The 17,485-nt window shown below is 38.9% G+C and overlaps 1 protein-coding gene across 1 annotated transcript; it reads left to right on the forward strand.

Moving 5' to 3' along the window:
* The first annotated feature begins 297 nt into the window (after positions 1-297).
* Positions 298-13,723, forward strand: LOC137990866 (tetratricopeptide repeat protein 16-like). The gene is made up of 11 exons (XM_068835972.1): positions 298-755; positions 1,589-1,924; positions 4,539-4,668; positions 5,091-5,204; positions 6,117-6,217; positions 7,435-7,593; positions 8,394-8,482; positions 9,465-9,709; positions 10,254-10,464; positions 10,899-11,032; positions 12,879-13,723. Exons 1-11 carry the CDS (start codon positions 442-444, stop codon positions 13,050-13,052), a joined length of 2,007 nt encoding a protein of 668 aa, XP_068692073.1. The 5' UTR covers positions 298-441; the 3' UTR covers positions 13,053-13,723.
* Positions 13,724-17,485: the final 3,762 nt, after the last annotated feature.

Here is a 17,485-nt window from a genome sequence, read left to right on the forward strand (position 1 = left end):
CCGCTCGTGCAGCACGATCTTTTTGGTTCTTTTAACCAATCATATTACTGCTTTTTGGCGTGGTAAATAGCGAGCGAGGCGCGTAGCGCCAAGTTGGCTATAACCAGTCTCATATCCAACAAGCGCAATGAAATAATTGTCTTATTACATTCCTGAAACTCCTACACGAAGTAGTTACCAGGATATCCAATTCAAGGTGGAGGTCTTCGCAATACATGTAGATACATTATGTTAAGAGATACATGAGGTACCTATAATCCAGACCGCGAAAAGTTTCTGAGCCAGCGATGCGAGAGCGGTGTCATGTTTACGTTTCCATTGAGACAAGGCAAATATGGCTGATGAACATGACTTTCCTTGAGCTCCCGAGAAAAATATATCGCTTTATAAAAGAACCCAACACACAATCATCTTGTAGTTACGATACCCTGATTGCAAGAGATGTCGAGAAGCACACCAGTTGAGCAACCCGACGAAAATGTCGAAGAAAACGAGGATAAGGTCAAAGAACCCCAAAAGGCCATTGTCAAGTTCGTCGATCATCCTTCAGAATCAGACGGGAACAGCGGGGACGAATCCTCAGCTCTTAACCGCGAAGTTACCCAAGAAATTCGAAGGAGAAGGAAGACCATTGTCGATTCTTTTCGTCTTGCTGAATTAGTACCAACCACAAACACACCGCACTCGCAATACCGACGAAAATCCATCGCACTTTTGACACCTGAAACTGTCATAGACGCAAAAGCTGAACAACAGTAAGTTGAAGTCTTATTAATTGTGCTTACAGTTGACTTATGATTTAACTTTCAAAAGAAGGTTACATGATCTGCCTGCATTTTAATGTTATGGTTATATGGTTAAGTGTGTTGTTGAACTTAAAAATGGCCTTAATCTGCTTTTAGAATTAAAGCGAATTTGATTTTATTATTGCACATCTTTGTGAACAGGCCATTTTCCAATTCTGACAACTGGACTGGATCTAGCGTGAAATGGAGGCCAATGCGGGGAAATTAAATAATCCAGGAGACTCAATTTTGGACCTATCTCCCGGTCTCAAGATTATGGTCAGAAATCTCCAGATTAGTGACCAAAGTTTGTCATTTCTAGTGAGAATCGACTTTCACAACAAATACTTTGTAAATTATTTTATCATCATGACTATTAAATAACAAAATTCAAACGTTTCTAAGGCTCCGGTAAACTGTTCGTTGTGGTTGTTTGTTGATATAATTTGACAGATTGTAATTTTAAGCAATAATGTGATTGGTCCAGAATAAACCAATCAAATTAAATGTTGCAATGCCAATGACATCCTTTTTGCGCATTTTTTGACTTTTTGCCCAAGTTGCGGGAGGTCTTGTGTGCTTGTGTCTAATCACGGAGATTGAAGATCTCGATTGATTTTACTTCGCTTCAGAGGGGTTTTTAGGACTTTTAGCTTTTGGTTTCCAACTTTACGTCACAAGCGTTATGATGTCATCTATCATCCCATCCCTCTCAATTCTCAATATTTGTAGACTTAAAGGGTTGACAGCCCTGCTTTAAGCTTTGCATGAGTATATTAAAATTGCTCCTCTGTCTTTTTCAGCTTCATTGAAGGCTGCAGATTATCGGAATCAGATGATCACAATCGAGCCATATCTTTTTACAACAAAGCTATTTTCCTGAAACCAGAAGTTGTTAAATATTACACCGGAAGAGGAGAGAGTTGTCTACAGATTTGTGACTTTCAATCAGCAATTTTAAACTTCAAGAAAGCTTGCATATTAGACCCAGATAATGAACAAATGTACTCCAGATTAGCATTCCTCTTCTTCCTTCAAGGACAGTGTTTGTTTGATGAAAAGCTCTACAGTGAAGCATTGGAGTCCTTTTCAAGAGCCGCAGAAATGAAGCCTGAAGTGATTGGTTACCACACAAGGAGGTTTGACACTGTCTTCTTTTCATTTATTATCTGTATCTCGTTGACCCCTTTCACACATATCAGGACAAGTTTTTGAACAGTTTAAATTTGATTTTCATTTCGTTAATGTTTTTGTGAGTTATTTGTCATTTTTTCGAAATTGGTATCAGAATGATATTTACAACTGTAATTATTTACTTAACCCATTGACTCCAAGGAGTGAGATAAATTTCTTTCTAACACGTACCAATTATGATTTTACTTGTCAGTGGAAGCCGCTTCTATAGGAGTCAATGGGTTAAATACAATACATACTTAATTGACCGCTCCCCATAGGGGCTTTTCAGGGCCAATGATACACAACGAAACGACAGAACAGAACAACAACAACTGTTAAGAATCCCAACTGGCTGGAGGCAAACCAGTTGGCTATTTACAAGTGCGGCTGGGAAGTTGAACCAGGGACTACCAGGATCAAATTCAACGAGTGGTCAGAGCGGGTCTTGAACCCGGGATCTCCGGATCTCAAGGCAAACGCCTTAACCACTGGGCCACACTAATAGTAATAGTAACCAAGCCAAAGAGTATGTAGATTTCAGGCCCCAGCTGTTGGAAGGGTGGATAGCTAATATCCACTGGATAGCTCAATTGGCTTTGGTAGTGTTTATCCACTGGATTATCTGGTGGATCATAAGCGTTATCCACCTTTTGAACAACCGAGGCCAGGCCTTTAATTCTCATACAAGTGTTCACTCGGGTCCATATCAAGGTTCAACTGAATGCATGGGTCAAGTTTTGTGAGCTACTGTTTTCAGATCAAAGCCTTGTAGGTTTTGCTGTTAAAAGTTTAAAATGCATCTGCTGGTCTAGTGTGATCTAGGCCAGTTATCTGTGTAAAGCTTTTTACTTAAATTTGAAAGAAAATATTATTGCCCTCAATTTTAAAACATAAACAATGAGCAATCTATGCCAATGCGTTTTAGTCAAGTGTTGAGGGTGGAGGATCTTAAAATTGCAGATCTCTTAAGGTTCAGTTTCCACCCAATCCCACTAGATTTATCAAGACTGTGAGCATTGTTGCCAGTCAGGGATGAATTTAGGGGATTTGTAACTAACGTGCAATTTTTTCCCAAAGAATCCTCTTTTTGTTCCTGATCCTTTGGAATCTCCTTGTCTGTCAATGTAAAGTAATGAATTTAGAAGTTGTAACCTTGAACAGAGGCTTGCATGTCTGCTCCTAACTCTGCTTCAAATGCAGTGACCTTGTAATGTCAACTTTTAAATTTGTAAGTTACATGTTGGAAGCTTTCAGTCAAGTTTCAGAGAGGTTCTAATGAGCACAGCTCATAAGCCAGATGTCATTACAGCTGGAAGTTGATTTATTTTTAATAAGGGAAGCAAACTGGATCACCTAAAAAAAAAAAACTTGAGTCAGGCCCCAGTTGTTCAAAAGGATCGAGGATAACGCTTAGTATACATGTATACATGTAAATCACTATTCATTGGATAGCGCAATTATTATTATAATTGGTTTCGCTATGAGTTATCCACTGGATAGTGATTTACCCGTATCTGGCAGATAGTGTTTATATATATCCACCTTTTAAATGACTGGGGCCAGGTTGAAATTGACAGGAACACAGCCTACATTAAATTGCATTGGTGGGAGACATGGTTGATGAACAACTATGCCATCGTCTCTCCCACTCCTCACAACTTGTGCAGAATGATACGTCCAGAAATGCATGTATTAATTAGATGCACGTAGATTTCAAGAAGTGTAACGAAGTGTCTCTTGTTCTTTTCCACAACTTCAACAATCACTTGTGACTCAGATTACAGACAATTAATATCACAATGTGTCTAACAAATGCTGCTTCTCAAGTATTAATAAAAGAATAAACTGCTGCATTTACCCTGACCTGAAAATAATGCTAACCTTTACTCTAAGCTTAAACCTTATAATTTGTTAGTAAAGATAATTTGCAAAAACATATTAACAATCCGGGCTGCACCTGCTCCAACCTTCTCACAAGTTCACCTATGTCGGGAAATTCGTATAACTTAAGATGCAAGCCCAATTTTGATAACAGAAATAAATTGTCTGTTTAAGTCAAAGCATTTCCGGAGGCAGTGTGGCCCAGTGGTTAGGGCGCTTGCCTTGAGATCCGGAGATCCCGGGTTCAAGACCCGCTCTGACCACTCGCTGAATTTGTTCCTGGTAGTCCCTGGTTCAACTTCCCAGCTGCACTTGTAAATAGCCAACTGGTTTGCCTCCGGCCAGTTGGGATTCTTAACAGTTGTAGTTGTTGTGTTCTGTTGTTTCGTTGATTCATTGGCCCTGAAAAGCCCCTATGGGGAGAGGTCAATTAAGTATGTATTGTATTGTATTTCCTACCTTATAATTTCAAATAGGTTATGTTATGTCTTGCATCTACATGTAGTTATTTCTCAATGAATTTCTGGACATAAGACAATAGTGAACTTGTGAGGAGGCTGGAGCCGGTGCAGCCTGGATTGTTATGTTTTCAGAATCTTTACGTTCTATATACAGTTCTTATTATTGTAATTCTAGAATATCAATAATTTCAAACATATCAGGGACAAAGCATTTATAATGTACATTTTTTATTAGTGTGGCGTGCCTGGCTGCTCTGCAACGACATGGAGAATGCTTGGCACTTGTGAATAAGAGACTTGAGGAAGAAACTGACAATCCTGACCTGTTTATAATGAGAGCCAGGCTACATGAGTTATTCCGTAATGTAAGCACTGTCATTTACATCATTGGTAATATCAGCAATTTAATTTGCTGCTGTAGTTGTTGCGATAATATTGAAACTTAACTTGTATTTGGCAAAAGTTTTTACTGTGATTCATCACGGCAGGTTTAAAACACACAGGCCACACTATGCAGGTCACTCATTTCAGGTCATTGTCTTACCCATACTGTAAAAGCAACCGAAAACCCTCAAATTGACTAACTTTAGGCCTAAACATCGTTTTTAGGCCTAACAAATCCTAATGAAGCCTTCGTTATTTAAATAGCATTTAGTAAAGGTTTTGTAATGAGTGACCTGTGAAAAGTGACCAGTACTTTAAAGCTGTCAGTTTCCAAAGTTTTAATGAAGGCTGTTTTTTTGAGGGCACACATGAGGTTTATCAGATATTTAAATTTGTTTTATAGTCCACACTTTGTTACTATGATGTCAAGGATGCATTGGGTCTTGCACCTGATAACACAGAAGCAAAAACACTGATGGCTTCACTTGAAAAAAGAGCAAAAGACTGCAGACAACAGGTCAGAAAGAGGTCATGTCTAGATCTCTTCAATAACATTATTAGTAGGATGATGTATTTACTGGGAAGGCCAAGCAGTCATGAGGGGCAGTGAAATGGCTCTAGAGTATTTACATGCTTAAGTTTATAATTTTTGTTGTTTGCACTAGTTTTGCGAAACAGTTCTGCAACATTGCAAACTCCATTTTGAAGCACTTTTCTTATTTTCTTTAGTTGCCACTGAGTTGAAAGGTTTGTTTTGTACAACATAGTATTTACCTTGAATTGAAAGGAAAGGAAAGGAAAGGAATGGAACTTTATAATAAGTGTCTAGTCTTCCTACATGTGTAAGCGCAGTGGAGCACAAATTGAGGGCACAGTTGAGTGTAAACTGAAATTAACAATGAATTCAAATCAAGTCAAATGTTGGTTTTTGAGGAAAGGGGAAATAAATCTGGAGTAGCTGAGAAAAAGCTCTCGGCGCAGAGTAGAGAACCAGCAAACTCAACCCACATGTAGACTCGCCAAGTGTGGGAATCGAACTGGAGCCACATTGGTGGGAGCTGAGCACTCTCACCGCTGTGCCATCCCTGCATCCCAGAAAAGGAAAGGGAGAGGTCATGCTGATATTAATGCCAGCATCATGTGTTGATAAGTGAAATAATGTCCAAGTCCTGCAATGGGCCTATTGATACACGTAGGAGTGCCACAGGGTGCTCAGAGATAACATTCTACCTTTCCAGCAGGCATGGCATGGAATGATTTGACTGTCTGGTTGCTGTCATTCGGATCGAATGCATTTTAGCACTGTGCTCTAGCAAATTATGAATTTAACTATTAATGTAAGGACGATCACCATCGGCTGCATTTGTTTCATGTGTCGGCATCATAAGGTCTAAAATTATATTTACGTGTATCTTATTTCCTGTTTTAGGCTGTACAGTTACATCTGGTTGGAAAATATAAGGAAGCTTTGGCTAAAATCTCCATTGCCATAGAAACAAATCCATCCGTTGCAGATTTCCATGTGTTTCGGTAAGTTGAAATTTGAGAAAATATTGTGTCACCCCAATCCAAACAAATGTCTCTCTTTATATCTTTTCATTGACAACGATCAAGCAAACTAGTTTCATCCACACAGATGTTTTCTTTTTGTATTCACTCTTCCCTCACAAGTTATAACACTTCCAGTGTGAACAAATGCATGTTAAGATGTTTTCTGAATTTTCCCATACTTTTAAGGACTCAGGCTAAAACAAGTTTCAAAACTTTCAAGAAACTGTACTATTCAGTATAAGGATTGACTCTATTAAACACTGTACTACCAACTTAAAGCAGCCACTGTGTGTTTATCACCGTCGGTACCATGTAAAGCAGGAATTATTTATTGCTTGTATACTAAATCATAAATGTGCTCATTAGTGTGAGATAATAGGCTACCAATAGCAACACTGGCAATTCATTTCAAAGCACCCTATAGTTTGTCTTTAAATGCTTGTTTCTCAAAAGTTCAAGTTAGCATGCTAAATTGAAATGATTTGCAAGTTTTGTTGCGGATTCAGAGCTACCATGTTGATTACCGGTACTTTCTAGTTCACTGAGTTAATTTTTGAGATATAAACGTTTTCATACAAAACATAGGATCTTTTTAGATGGCTTTCTTGTTGCTGTCACAGTAGTGACCTTCATGTACATGTATTTTGTCAAAATCATGTCATGAGTGCATCATGGTAAGCAAATATAATTTATATGTTTTTAATAATTACAGTGTTTCATATGGTACACTACAAGATTGCCATTATGTGATAAAGTGTAATAATTGTAAAGCCAATCCTTTTAATAAGACAGTCTCTTGAAATTGTTGAAACTGAAGGTTCGAGCAAACTTAACCTTCAATAAACTAAAGCAATTTTTAAGTGAAGTATTAATTTAAAGACGATCGCCACGCTTTAAGGTCATTGTTTCCTATAATCTCCATTTTTTCCTGTCCGCTCAATAGTGTGTTTTCAAACTGATCAATTAATGCATTTTCAGAACGTCTTTTCGTCTGCTTTAAATAATTTAATTCCCAGGTGCAATTAATTTTGTTGGGTATAAATATGTAAAAATGCATTTAAAGAGGAAGTGCTTACAAACCCAAACCAGTATTAGTAATTGGATTATTTCTTTTTTGGAGAGGATTGAAAGAGATGGAAACTGTGTACAATAATATTTACAATGTATCCCTGTCTTGTTTTGTTCCACATTTGCAGTGGTGCTTTACACAGACTACAGGCTGACTTTAACGCTGCTATAGATGATTATCTTTTAGCCATGGACAAGACAGACCATAATGAGGGAAACAAAACATACATGGAAGCTCAAAGACAGCTTCTTCTGTGCTATAATGACTTTGCTGTTGAGTGCTTTAGGTAAAGACCTATACATGTATTCTCATGATGGCTGCAATTTAATACTGAAGCTAATTAACTACTTTTGTCTTTAAGCCTTTAGAAAGTATCCCCATTACTCATCTGGTTAGGCCTAGGCTGGATGGGCATTACTAAACCATGAAACACTGAAACATGAAACGAAACACCAAAACACCATGTATGACCCCACCATATGCTGAATACTAAGTTAAACCCACAAAAGTTGGATTTGAGATTAAATATGTATCCCAATCTCAATCTTAATCTAACCCTAATCCTAACCGTAATCTTAGGTAAAGTCTGCTACGAGCCTAGTAGCCCATCAGGCCGGCGCTTATCTCCGGTTACTGTAGCATGAATCGACTAGGAGTATTTCTACTCCCCCCTGGATGGGATACTAGTCCATCACCGGGTTTATAATCCCAGCATTAATTTGCCGGTACCCATTTATACACCTGGGTGAGAGAGGCACCGTGAGTGTAAAGTGTCTTGCCCAAGAACACAACAATCATTTTGACTTAAAGATCGGCCATTTTAAACATTAGAAGGCAAATGACTTTTAGGGCCCGAAAAGTGAACGAGACTTTCGAGAAATGTGCCCCAGGTCACCAACTCAACAACCATAAAAAGGAAGCCTGTTGAGGTACACTTGGCACGTTCAACCTCAAAATGGAGAAGTCTGGGTTTTATTTTTTATCCACCTTCTGGGAAGAAAGGGGCTGTAAGAATCTTAAATATCCTGCTCTGATCACGAACAGCAGTCTCTCATTCACCGCTCATGTTCTTGTTTATTTCCTCAGCAAAGGATTCTATGACGAAGCATTAGTTTTGTTGAACAAAGCAATTAAAGGAGAGAAAAAGGAAAAAGGACTATATATCAATAGAGGAGGTGAATAAGCTTAGTATCAAAGTCAAGCAAAAGAGTTGATGTTAACTACTCCCTATAAAAGGCGCCATAGATTAAAGGGGCTAGGTCACGCAAATTTAGGCAATTTCAGCACTGATCGAATGGTCATAGAATTAACTAAAATATCAAAATAACTGTTCAAAACTATAGAAGAACTCTAACAAAACACAGGGAAGCCAAGAAGGGACATGGATGGACAAAACTGGAGAGGATTGAAATGGATTGAATTTGGGTAAATTTGAAAAACGGCGGCCCACCTTTTTTCAAATTTATATCAGTCTATATCAAAATTTCATTTACAAAGCTGGAAAATCATCCTCAGTTGTTATGTGGCCGTGATTTTGCAAATGAAAGACTCTTGCTCTGCCAATTTGACGTTTAGAGCTCATTCATAACAAAATTAAATAAAATTACCTAAAATAGCGTGACCTAGCCCCTTTAACCACACGAACGTTTACGTGCATACTGTTTATCAATCGACAGTGGATGCCTATGGAGCTCTGCGGTAACTTGTTCAGTTAGAAAACGTTTCTGTTCGTGATATCTTACAAGGCTTGTTTTTTTTTATATTGTGTTTAAGATGGTCAATCATCTTTATCGCCACTGGAAAACCTTTAATGAGAACACTTCTTCATGTTCAAGAGCGGACCCAGACTAGACCGATTTTCATTACTGCGAGTACCGAACAGCGTTGCCCTTTTTAAATCTAAATCTAGATCTAGATTTTTTAAATCTAAATTTTAAAATCTAAATCTCTTTTATTACAGCGTTCCGAACCCCGGAACCCAAGCTTTTGTTCCGGTGTAAAACGCAGCCTGATATATCCCCACTTTCTCCACAACCTTGTTACTAAAAACTGAAGGAAGCTGCGTCCGTACCTTTTGAGAATTTTGGTCACCTGGTCACCTGGAGAGAGCAACATGTATTTATCACTAACCTTTTTTCTTGTCTTTTGCCGCCACAGACTGTTTCTTCCGCCTCAACGAGCTGCACTTTTCACTGTCAGACTATCAGCAAGCACTTGAGATGGACGGCAGTGATTGGGCGGTCAGATGTCGACTTTCCGTTGTCTATAACGAGTTTGGTATACTAGAATATTACGACAGGCACTATCTTGAAGCAATAGATCACTTCACCACATCTATTCAGTTCAATCCACGGATCGGAGCGTATTATCTTTCACGTGCCAGAGCTAGATATATGATTGAGGTTAGTTATAGCGACTGTGCTGTAACAAACAATTATTCCACTCGCACTTGTTGGATATGACATGATAGATACGCGCCTTGTTGGCTATAAACATCTCATATCCAACAAACACGAGTGGGATAATTGTTTTATTAAAAACGCGCACAAATCATGGATAAATCTTCCCCCTTTTTTTTTTCTAAAAACAAAAAACTGATGCGTCCAGTTGCTGATATTTGTAGAGCATGGTATAATAGCTCATATACCATGATGGCTAAGCCAATCAAAACACTACAATTGTGTTATCCAATGGTCTAGTTTTTAGTAATCAATGTTAGCGCATGTTATTTGTTTACAACAACAATAAAACTAACTTTATTTTGTAAGAGAAAACTGCAAAGACCATAGTAACCAGTTTTTGGTAGGTTCCAGCTTTACTAGAAGGAACGCGCTTTGCTGGAACGTAGCTTCAGTCTGAAGTTACTGCTGAAGCTACTGAACTAGTTTCGGAGGGTTTAATGGGTTCAACTGAAACATTATCCTTAATTTCTTTTTTTCAATATAGGACATGGATGGCGCTCGGCAAGACGTCCTTATGTCGTTGCATTTAGACCCGCAAAACAAAGAAATCGTGTCCCTCTTTTCACGGCTGTTTCCCGGGCGAGCGATCACTGACGTCACGAAGAGTCACTTGGGAATAGCAGCTGCTCGTCACGTTGAGGCTGCTATAAGGGAGACAAACAGCTACCGAGAATTCTCTCATCGTGCTGCTAATGGTAATATTTGAAACTTATGATAAAGAAACTAAACCTATTTTGCATTGTTAGGTTTGTCGCGTAGGTGGAATGCTCTACTATGCGGGGCTGTTTCCCCTTTTCACTCTGGTTTTGGAGAATTTGGTTCTTTAGCGGATTTCTTTGAACCTAATAAAGATCAGTGACGCCGAGAACAATATGAGCCAATGAAAACGCCTCCCAAATATGTTCAACTGGCGCTAAGCGTAGCAAAACGCCTGATTTTGCTCTTACCTCTGATTGGCTAACAATCTGAAGCGGGGAAACGTCTGGTTTTGCTTTTACCTTTGATTGGTTGAGAATGTATATCGGAATTTATAAGCATACTCCAAAGAGTAGCAATCATCGCGAAATTTCTTTGGACACCACTGACGCCCGCTTTAACCCACTTCATTTGTCGCTGAATGTTTTCTCAGGTGTGAAGGATTCCAAAGCAGTAGCCAAGTTTAGTAGTAAATCGGTGCTTCCACCTATCAGAGGCTTTTCAGAAGTGAGGGCTTGTATGGAGGAAAAAGATTTTCACGTCAACATAATAAAAGGAAAGAAAAAGGTAACACTTCTGGAAATATGCAGGCGACCTTAAAATCGTTAATTAATCCATCTCGATGCTCACCATGTGGATTGAGTATATCTTGAAATGGTAAAGTTAATGAAATAGATTAACGTAAAAGTCTTCGGTCTCCTTTGTACCCATACACCTGTCAATCATGTTAATTAATGCGCAAAGGGAGGTACAATGGCATTCGTATGGAGATTGTTGCTCGCTTTTGTGTAATGCCCAGGGCATGTGGAGGAGGGAGGATCAACCCATGCAATTAGCTCCAGTCGAATTGCGCGAATAGTGATGGTGACAATGACTTTGACTTTGACAGTGACAGTGACAATGCTAGTGCCAACGGCAGTGAAAATGACACTAACATTGACAATGCCAACGACAATGACAATAACAGTAACAATGCCAACGACAATGACAATGACAATAACATTTACGACAATGACACTGACATTGCCAACAACGATGACATCGACAATGACATTGACATTTCCAACAACAATGACAATGACAATAACATTGACAATGCCAACGACAATGACAATGACATTGACGTCAATGACAATGACGGTGACAATAACATTTACGACAACGACAATGACACTAACAATGCCAACGATGATGACATTGACAATGACATTGACATTGCCAAGAACATTGACAATGACAATAACATTGACAATGCCAACGACAATGACATTGGCCGTTTTTATGCTAGAGACGTTAAAGTCGTCTGAGACGTTAAAGTCGTCTCAAGACGACTTTAACGTCTAGTATAAAAACGAGAAATAAGACAGACGCATTTAACGTCTGACGACTTTAACGTCTTGTTTTAAGTGCGTCGTTGAGACGCACTTAACAGACGACTTAAACGTCTCAGACGTTAAATGCGTCTAGTATAAAAACGGGACGCCATAACTTGGACGCATTTAGCCCTGAGTCCTTTGTTAATCTGCACTTCGTTCCTTCCTTGCTCTCTTGGTCGACAAGACAAACAAGCCATGCGCCGAGGCTAAATCTAGTTCCTCGTCCATCGCCAGAAAATGCTGATTTCTTGACTGATTTCTGTCACAAAAAAATATTTGCATCTGTCCTTCCCGGCGACGTCGAGACATAAATTTGAGAAGCTGCAATTCCGCCACGTTTATTTGCTCATGTTCGTGTGTTAACGATTATTTGGTGCCGAGTTTGCTCGTGCCCAGTGACTTCCGATAATAGAACCTAGTCATTTTTTTAGAAAAATCTTGTTTTTGTCCGTTAGTTTATCTACTTTTATGCGTCCCGTTTTTATACCAGACGGCTTTAACGTCTCAGACGTCAAATGCGTCTTGACGACTTTAACGTCTCTAGCATAAAAAACGGCCATTGACAATGACATAGACATTGCCAAGAACATTGACAATGACAATAACATTGACAAAGCCAACGCCAATGACATTGACGTTGTCAATGACAATGACAATGACAATAACATTTACGACAATGACACTGACATTGCCAACGACGATGACATTGACAATGACATTGACATGGCCAACAACAATGACAATAACATTGACTCTGACACTGACAATGCCAATGCCAACGACAGTGAAAATGACAATGACAATCCCAACGACAATGACAATGGTAACAAGGGGTTTATGAAAGGAGTATCCGTACAGGTAATGGCCCTTTTTATTGCTTTGAGATATCACAAAAAAACCTCAATAACCTCGTTTAGTCTATCGTATGAGTTACGGCACTTTGTCGTTCACACGCTTCGCACCTAAGTCATAAATCTGATAGGGCGACCCTTTCGGTGGCTTAAATCTCTTTCTTCTTCCGTCTTTTCTTTTTTCAGGCAACAAAGAAAGTTCAGAGAGCTTTAAGCGCTCGTCAAGATTTAAGCTTGAAAGGCCCAAGAGTAGAATCTAAGCTTAGTTCTTCGGCGCGTGCAGACAGAAGTGTTGTCAAATTTGGAGCGAAGCAAAACACAACAAAGGCTTCTCAAAAACTGTTAGTTCATCTCGCGTAAAACTGAGTATTATCCGCTATTAATTCTTGTCTGGGTATTGGGGTCAATTTGTTGTTCTGGTCAAGTGGTCTGGCTAGCCGTTTGGTTCTATAGAGTTGTTGAAATTATAGTAGGCTATTTGTTATGTTTTCTTTGTGTGTTCGCATGCATCTTAGAAACGGAACGTTCAACTTAAGTTTGGATGAAAGCAAGTCATTAAGTCAAGTATAATGCAAGGCTGGACGATGCAAAAGTCTTAATTTATATGAACCTACTCCAATCTGGCAAGCCACGGGAGTTCTCGTGAGTGAGCTAGTGCTGTCCTCGATGCCACGAATGGTTCCTGATCTATGGTGCAGCAGAAAGTCTGGTTATTTTTGCCGGCTTAATCAGGTCATTCAAAATCAAAGGTAGTTAAACTTTTCTTCCCACTGGTGCGTGAATTCTGTTTGCGATCGCATCGCAAAATGAAACTTCCCTGAGACGTAGCTGCAATAATTTTCGTCAAATTTGCTTTAATTCCTACTGTGACATTTTAATTTATTGATTGTAATTTGAGGAAACAAACATTGATATCATACATGTAAATATGTATTTTCAAGAATAGTATATTTTTATTCTAATCATGTAAATTATTTTTTCTTAAGAACCACAAAGGAGGGAGAAAATAAATGGAAAATATTAGTAACTGCCAATACTGACGCGATATGTCAATTGGTCTAGAACGAGTTAGAACTAATCCTGGGTGACCTTTGGCCACAACATATTAGCTTCCTTTGTATTCAGTGATTAATGCCTTATCCCTACAAGCTTTATTTTACGTAAAGGCCCGTTCAACACCGTCTCCATAAACTCTAGGTAGGGCTTGTAACGGAAGCAGGGAGGAGCGAGCCTGATGATTTGAAGGTAGGACTATTTCTGAAATCCAATCGATTGAGGTGTTTTAGTAAGTTACACATCCAACTATAACTTCCAAAGAGAGGCCCTCAACAACTTGGCCTTGTGTGGATTACCGTGCACTACCCAATGCTCTAAATCCCAGAGGGTTTTTTTTTAATGGAGTTTTGTAAACGTGTGTAGATGACCTATGGATGTAGATTGCAATCTACATGGAATATGAGGCTCTGCATCAAAAGAATTCGAAAAAACCGCGTTGTGCAAACGGCTTGGGTGCAATGACATTACTTTAGCCAATGACGACATGTGTCGACAGTCAAATGAGCCAATCATAACGCAGGAAAAATGCATGCAGCTTGCACTAAGCGCGGGAAAACTCGCACGAGCCACTAAGTCACAATTGGTTTTGCTCAGGGGCACCCAACGAGAATATACTTCAAAACCACTTAAACATAGCATTGTTAAACGTATTTTAGTATTTAAACGGTAGATATAGGCATATTTTTAACCCCTAACAATTTTTCATCTGTTCGGATTTCCTTGCTGAAAGTCTAGTGATCAGAAAATTATAGGGATCAAAACTTACCTTTTCGAAAATTTCAGCCAGAAAAAAGGCTCCCGAAAATTCTAGGTGAACTTTTTGGGGTAAAAATCCGTTAAAAATGGGCAATTATTCCATTTTCCAGATGTTCGAAAATCCTAGGAGAGGTAGGCAAGCAAGAAATTTTACAACAAATGTTCCGAAAATTCTAGATCTCAAATCGTCTTCCGAACAGATATTTTCCGAAAATTGACGTTGGGTGCCCCTGTTTGCTCACACATCTGATTGGCCGAGTATGTGTCCCGACAAGCCAACGCCACCGTGTCGTATTATTGAAAACCACTTTTATGTCTTATGAATACAGATTTGGATAATATTGTTGATTTTCAAGGAAACTAGCTCTCCTTAAAAACTACATATCAATATTTATTTACTTTTGCGTCAATATTTGTTTTGCATAAAGCAGGCTAACAGAATCTGCATACAAAAATTTTGGTTTTATTTTTTGATTTTAGCCCTTCGTCAGAGCGAATTGGATTCGCTCTGATGAAGGGCTAACGCTCGAACGTCAGCTTTTAGAGTCTCTGTCCGGTGGTCAATTTACATTATCAACTCCGTTGATAAAACCAAAATTTTTGTATACTACTTTCCCACCGACGCAGCACCACAGTTTCTTTAGAAACTACCCCCTTCTAACAAAATCTGTACCTTGCTTATTTCGCATTTTTGAGCGTTAAAATAGAATTTTTGGTCGTATGTTCCTGACAACAAGTCGTATATTTGGACGTCCTCCATCCAGAGACTAACCCTGCCGGACGTGGCTTAACTTCAGTAAATATTGGTCTTGGAAAGCTGTCAGAACTCAGCGTACACGCTTAAGGTTGTGGTGAAAAAGAAGTTGTAAATTATCAATATGTCAGCCTTGAAGCCAAATGTTTCTTGACTTCCTTTTATTTTCTTTAATCTTTCTCGGTTTAGTATTTTACTGAACCACATGTCTTCTCATGGGGTATTTAGAAAGATATCAACCGTAATGATTTACGATACCAAAACAATATTTAACAATTATTCGCGGAAGGCGAAGTGATTATCGGTGAATATTCACCGAGACGAAGTCGAGGTGAATATTCACCGATAATCACTGAGCCTGAGGCGAATAATTGTTTTAGTATAAATACACAGGTGATTATTTCAAAAAAGAGAAAAAAAAACATTTCAACGCGAAAATCATCTTCACTTACAGTGGCAAAACGACTACTGGCAGCCATTTTGTCCGTCGAGGTGATTATCGGCTGATAATCCGAGATAGCGAGCCAATGAGAGCGCGCGATTTTGTATAATCACCTGTGTATTTATAGTATGTATTGGTATAAATACACAGGTGATTGTACAATTATTATTAGCGCTACATATTACGCGAGGACAACTTGAATCTCCTGAAAAAACAAAACGCAGTTCAGTTGACAGTTATGGAAAAAAACACTGTCAAGTTACTGCACTACCACACGTACGCAATGCGTTCCAACTTTAAAAAATATCCCGTATCTCCTCAATTCCCCCCCCCCCCCCCCCCTCCCACAGCCAAAAAACCCGTATCCCCACAATTTTTTTACCTAAATATCCCGTATCCTGATCGGTTCTCGGCCTTTGGGCTAAGATTAGTTTCCCGGGAAACAGCTACGGTCAAGTACCATTGTACTACGTACGGTCCTTTTTTCAGTGCCATAAGAGGCAGGCACAGAACAGTTTCGGCTGTTTGTCTGTTTTCTCGAGGAGCGATAGTATTTTGTTCAGCTCGAGTGTAGAATCATGACGAACTTTTGTAGTTTCTGAGAACTATTTACTGCTTGTAGCTTTTGTTGAGTTTTGAATCGATGAAGGAGAGTTTTGGCGATTTGAAGCCGGACTGGACTACTAGATTTAAGAGTTTTTCTTAACGAGATTTCTAATATAATGGAATTGTAAAATTAAAACTTTGGACTGGACTATAGAACACGCAATAACGGAATTTTAGATTTTTGAGCATTGACACAAATGAGTACAGATGTTGTCTTCTTGTCTTCGCCACGGCAGATTTAAACAGTTTTCAAGGAACAAGTGTCTTTTTGTCCTCGCCACGGCAGATTTAAACAGTTTGCAAGGAACTAAACCAGGGCCCGGTTGTTCAAAAGCCGATTAACGCTAATCCCAGATTAAAAATTAACCAACGAGTTTATTTCTCTACTCCAAAATGCTGTTCAACGCTGATAATTAGCAAAACTTTACATTAGAAGAATTCAATCTTGAAAAACAAAAATAAGCGAAAAAAACTTTCACCAAGAAGTTGAAAACTTGAAGCAAAAGTTTACGCTAATCCTGGATTAAGCTAATCGGCTTTCGAACAACCGGGCCCAGGATTACGGAACCGGACTTCGAATTCAGGGCCCGGTTGTTCGAAAGCCGATTAACATAATCCAGGATTAAAGTAAACTTTTGTTTCATGTTTTCAACGTTTTCAACGTTTTGTTTCAACCTTGAACAGCATTTGGGAGTAGAGAATAAAACTCCTTTGTTAATTTTTAGCCTGACATTAGCGTTAATCGGCTTTTGAACAACTGGCCTAGGATGATAAGTTGTTGAACTGTGATTTGCAATAAGTTTTTCGGATGATTTAAGGCTGATCTTGTAATTTTTGAATGAACGGAGTTAAGGAAGCAGGTAAAACTGTGGGATTTGAATAAAGTCTCCTTCAAAAATATAAATAAATAAAAGATCCCGTATCCTGATAACCCGCTAATGGGCTTCGCTGTTTGCATTTGCAAATTTAGTAACATTAATAACGAGTTTTTACAACAAACAACTTCAAGTTATATTACAGATTTATCTTTCTGGTAATCTCTCGCCATTTTCCGAAGTTTACCTGTAGTTGAAGTTCACTGTAACTGGACAATTTGTGTTAACTGTTTGCGCATTCCACGGATATATACGCCTTTGTAGGCGTCTTGTCTTAATATCATCCCGGCGTAGACCCAGAGTA

The sequence above is a fragment of the Montipora foliosa genome, chromosome 2, assembly GCF_036669935.1.
Source record: "Montipora foliosa isolate CH-2021 chromosome 2, ASM3666993v2, whole genome shotgun sequence".
Lineage (NCBI taxonomy): Eukaryota > Metazoa > Cnidaria > Anthozoa > Scleractinia > Acroporidae > Montipora > Montipora foliosa.

Excerpts from the sequence above, each read along its gene's own strand:
- LOC137990866 (XM_068835972.1), top strand. The coding sequence starts at position 442 with ATGTCGAGAAGCACACCAGTTGAGCAACCCGACGAAAATGTCGAAGAA. Across the intron at positions 756-1,588 it reads GACGCAAAAGCTGAACAACA|CTTCATTGAAGGCTGCAGAT; the intron begins GTAAGTTGAAGT and ends TGTCTTTTTCAG. Across the intron at positions 4,669-5,090 it reads TACATGAGTTATTCCGTAAT|TCCACACTTTGTTACTATGA; the intron begins GTAAGCACTGTC and ends TTTGTTTTATAG.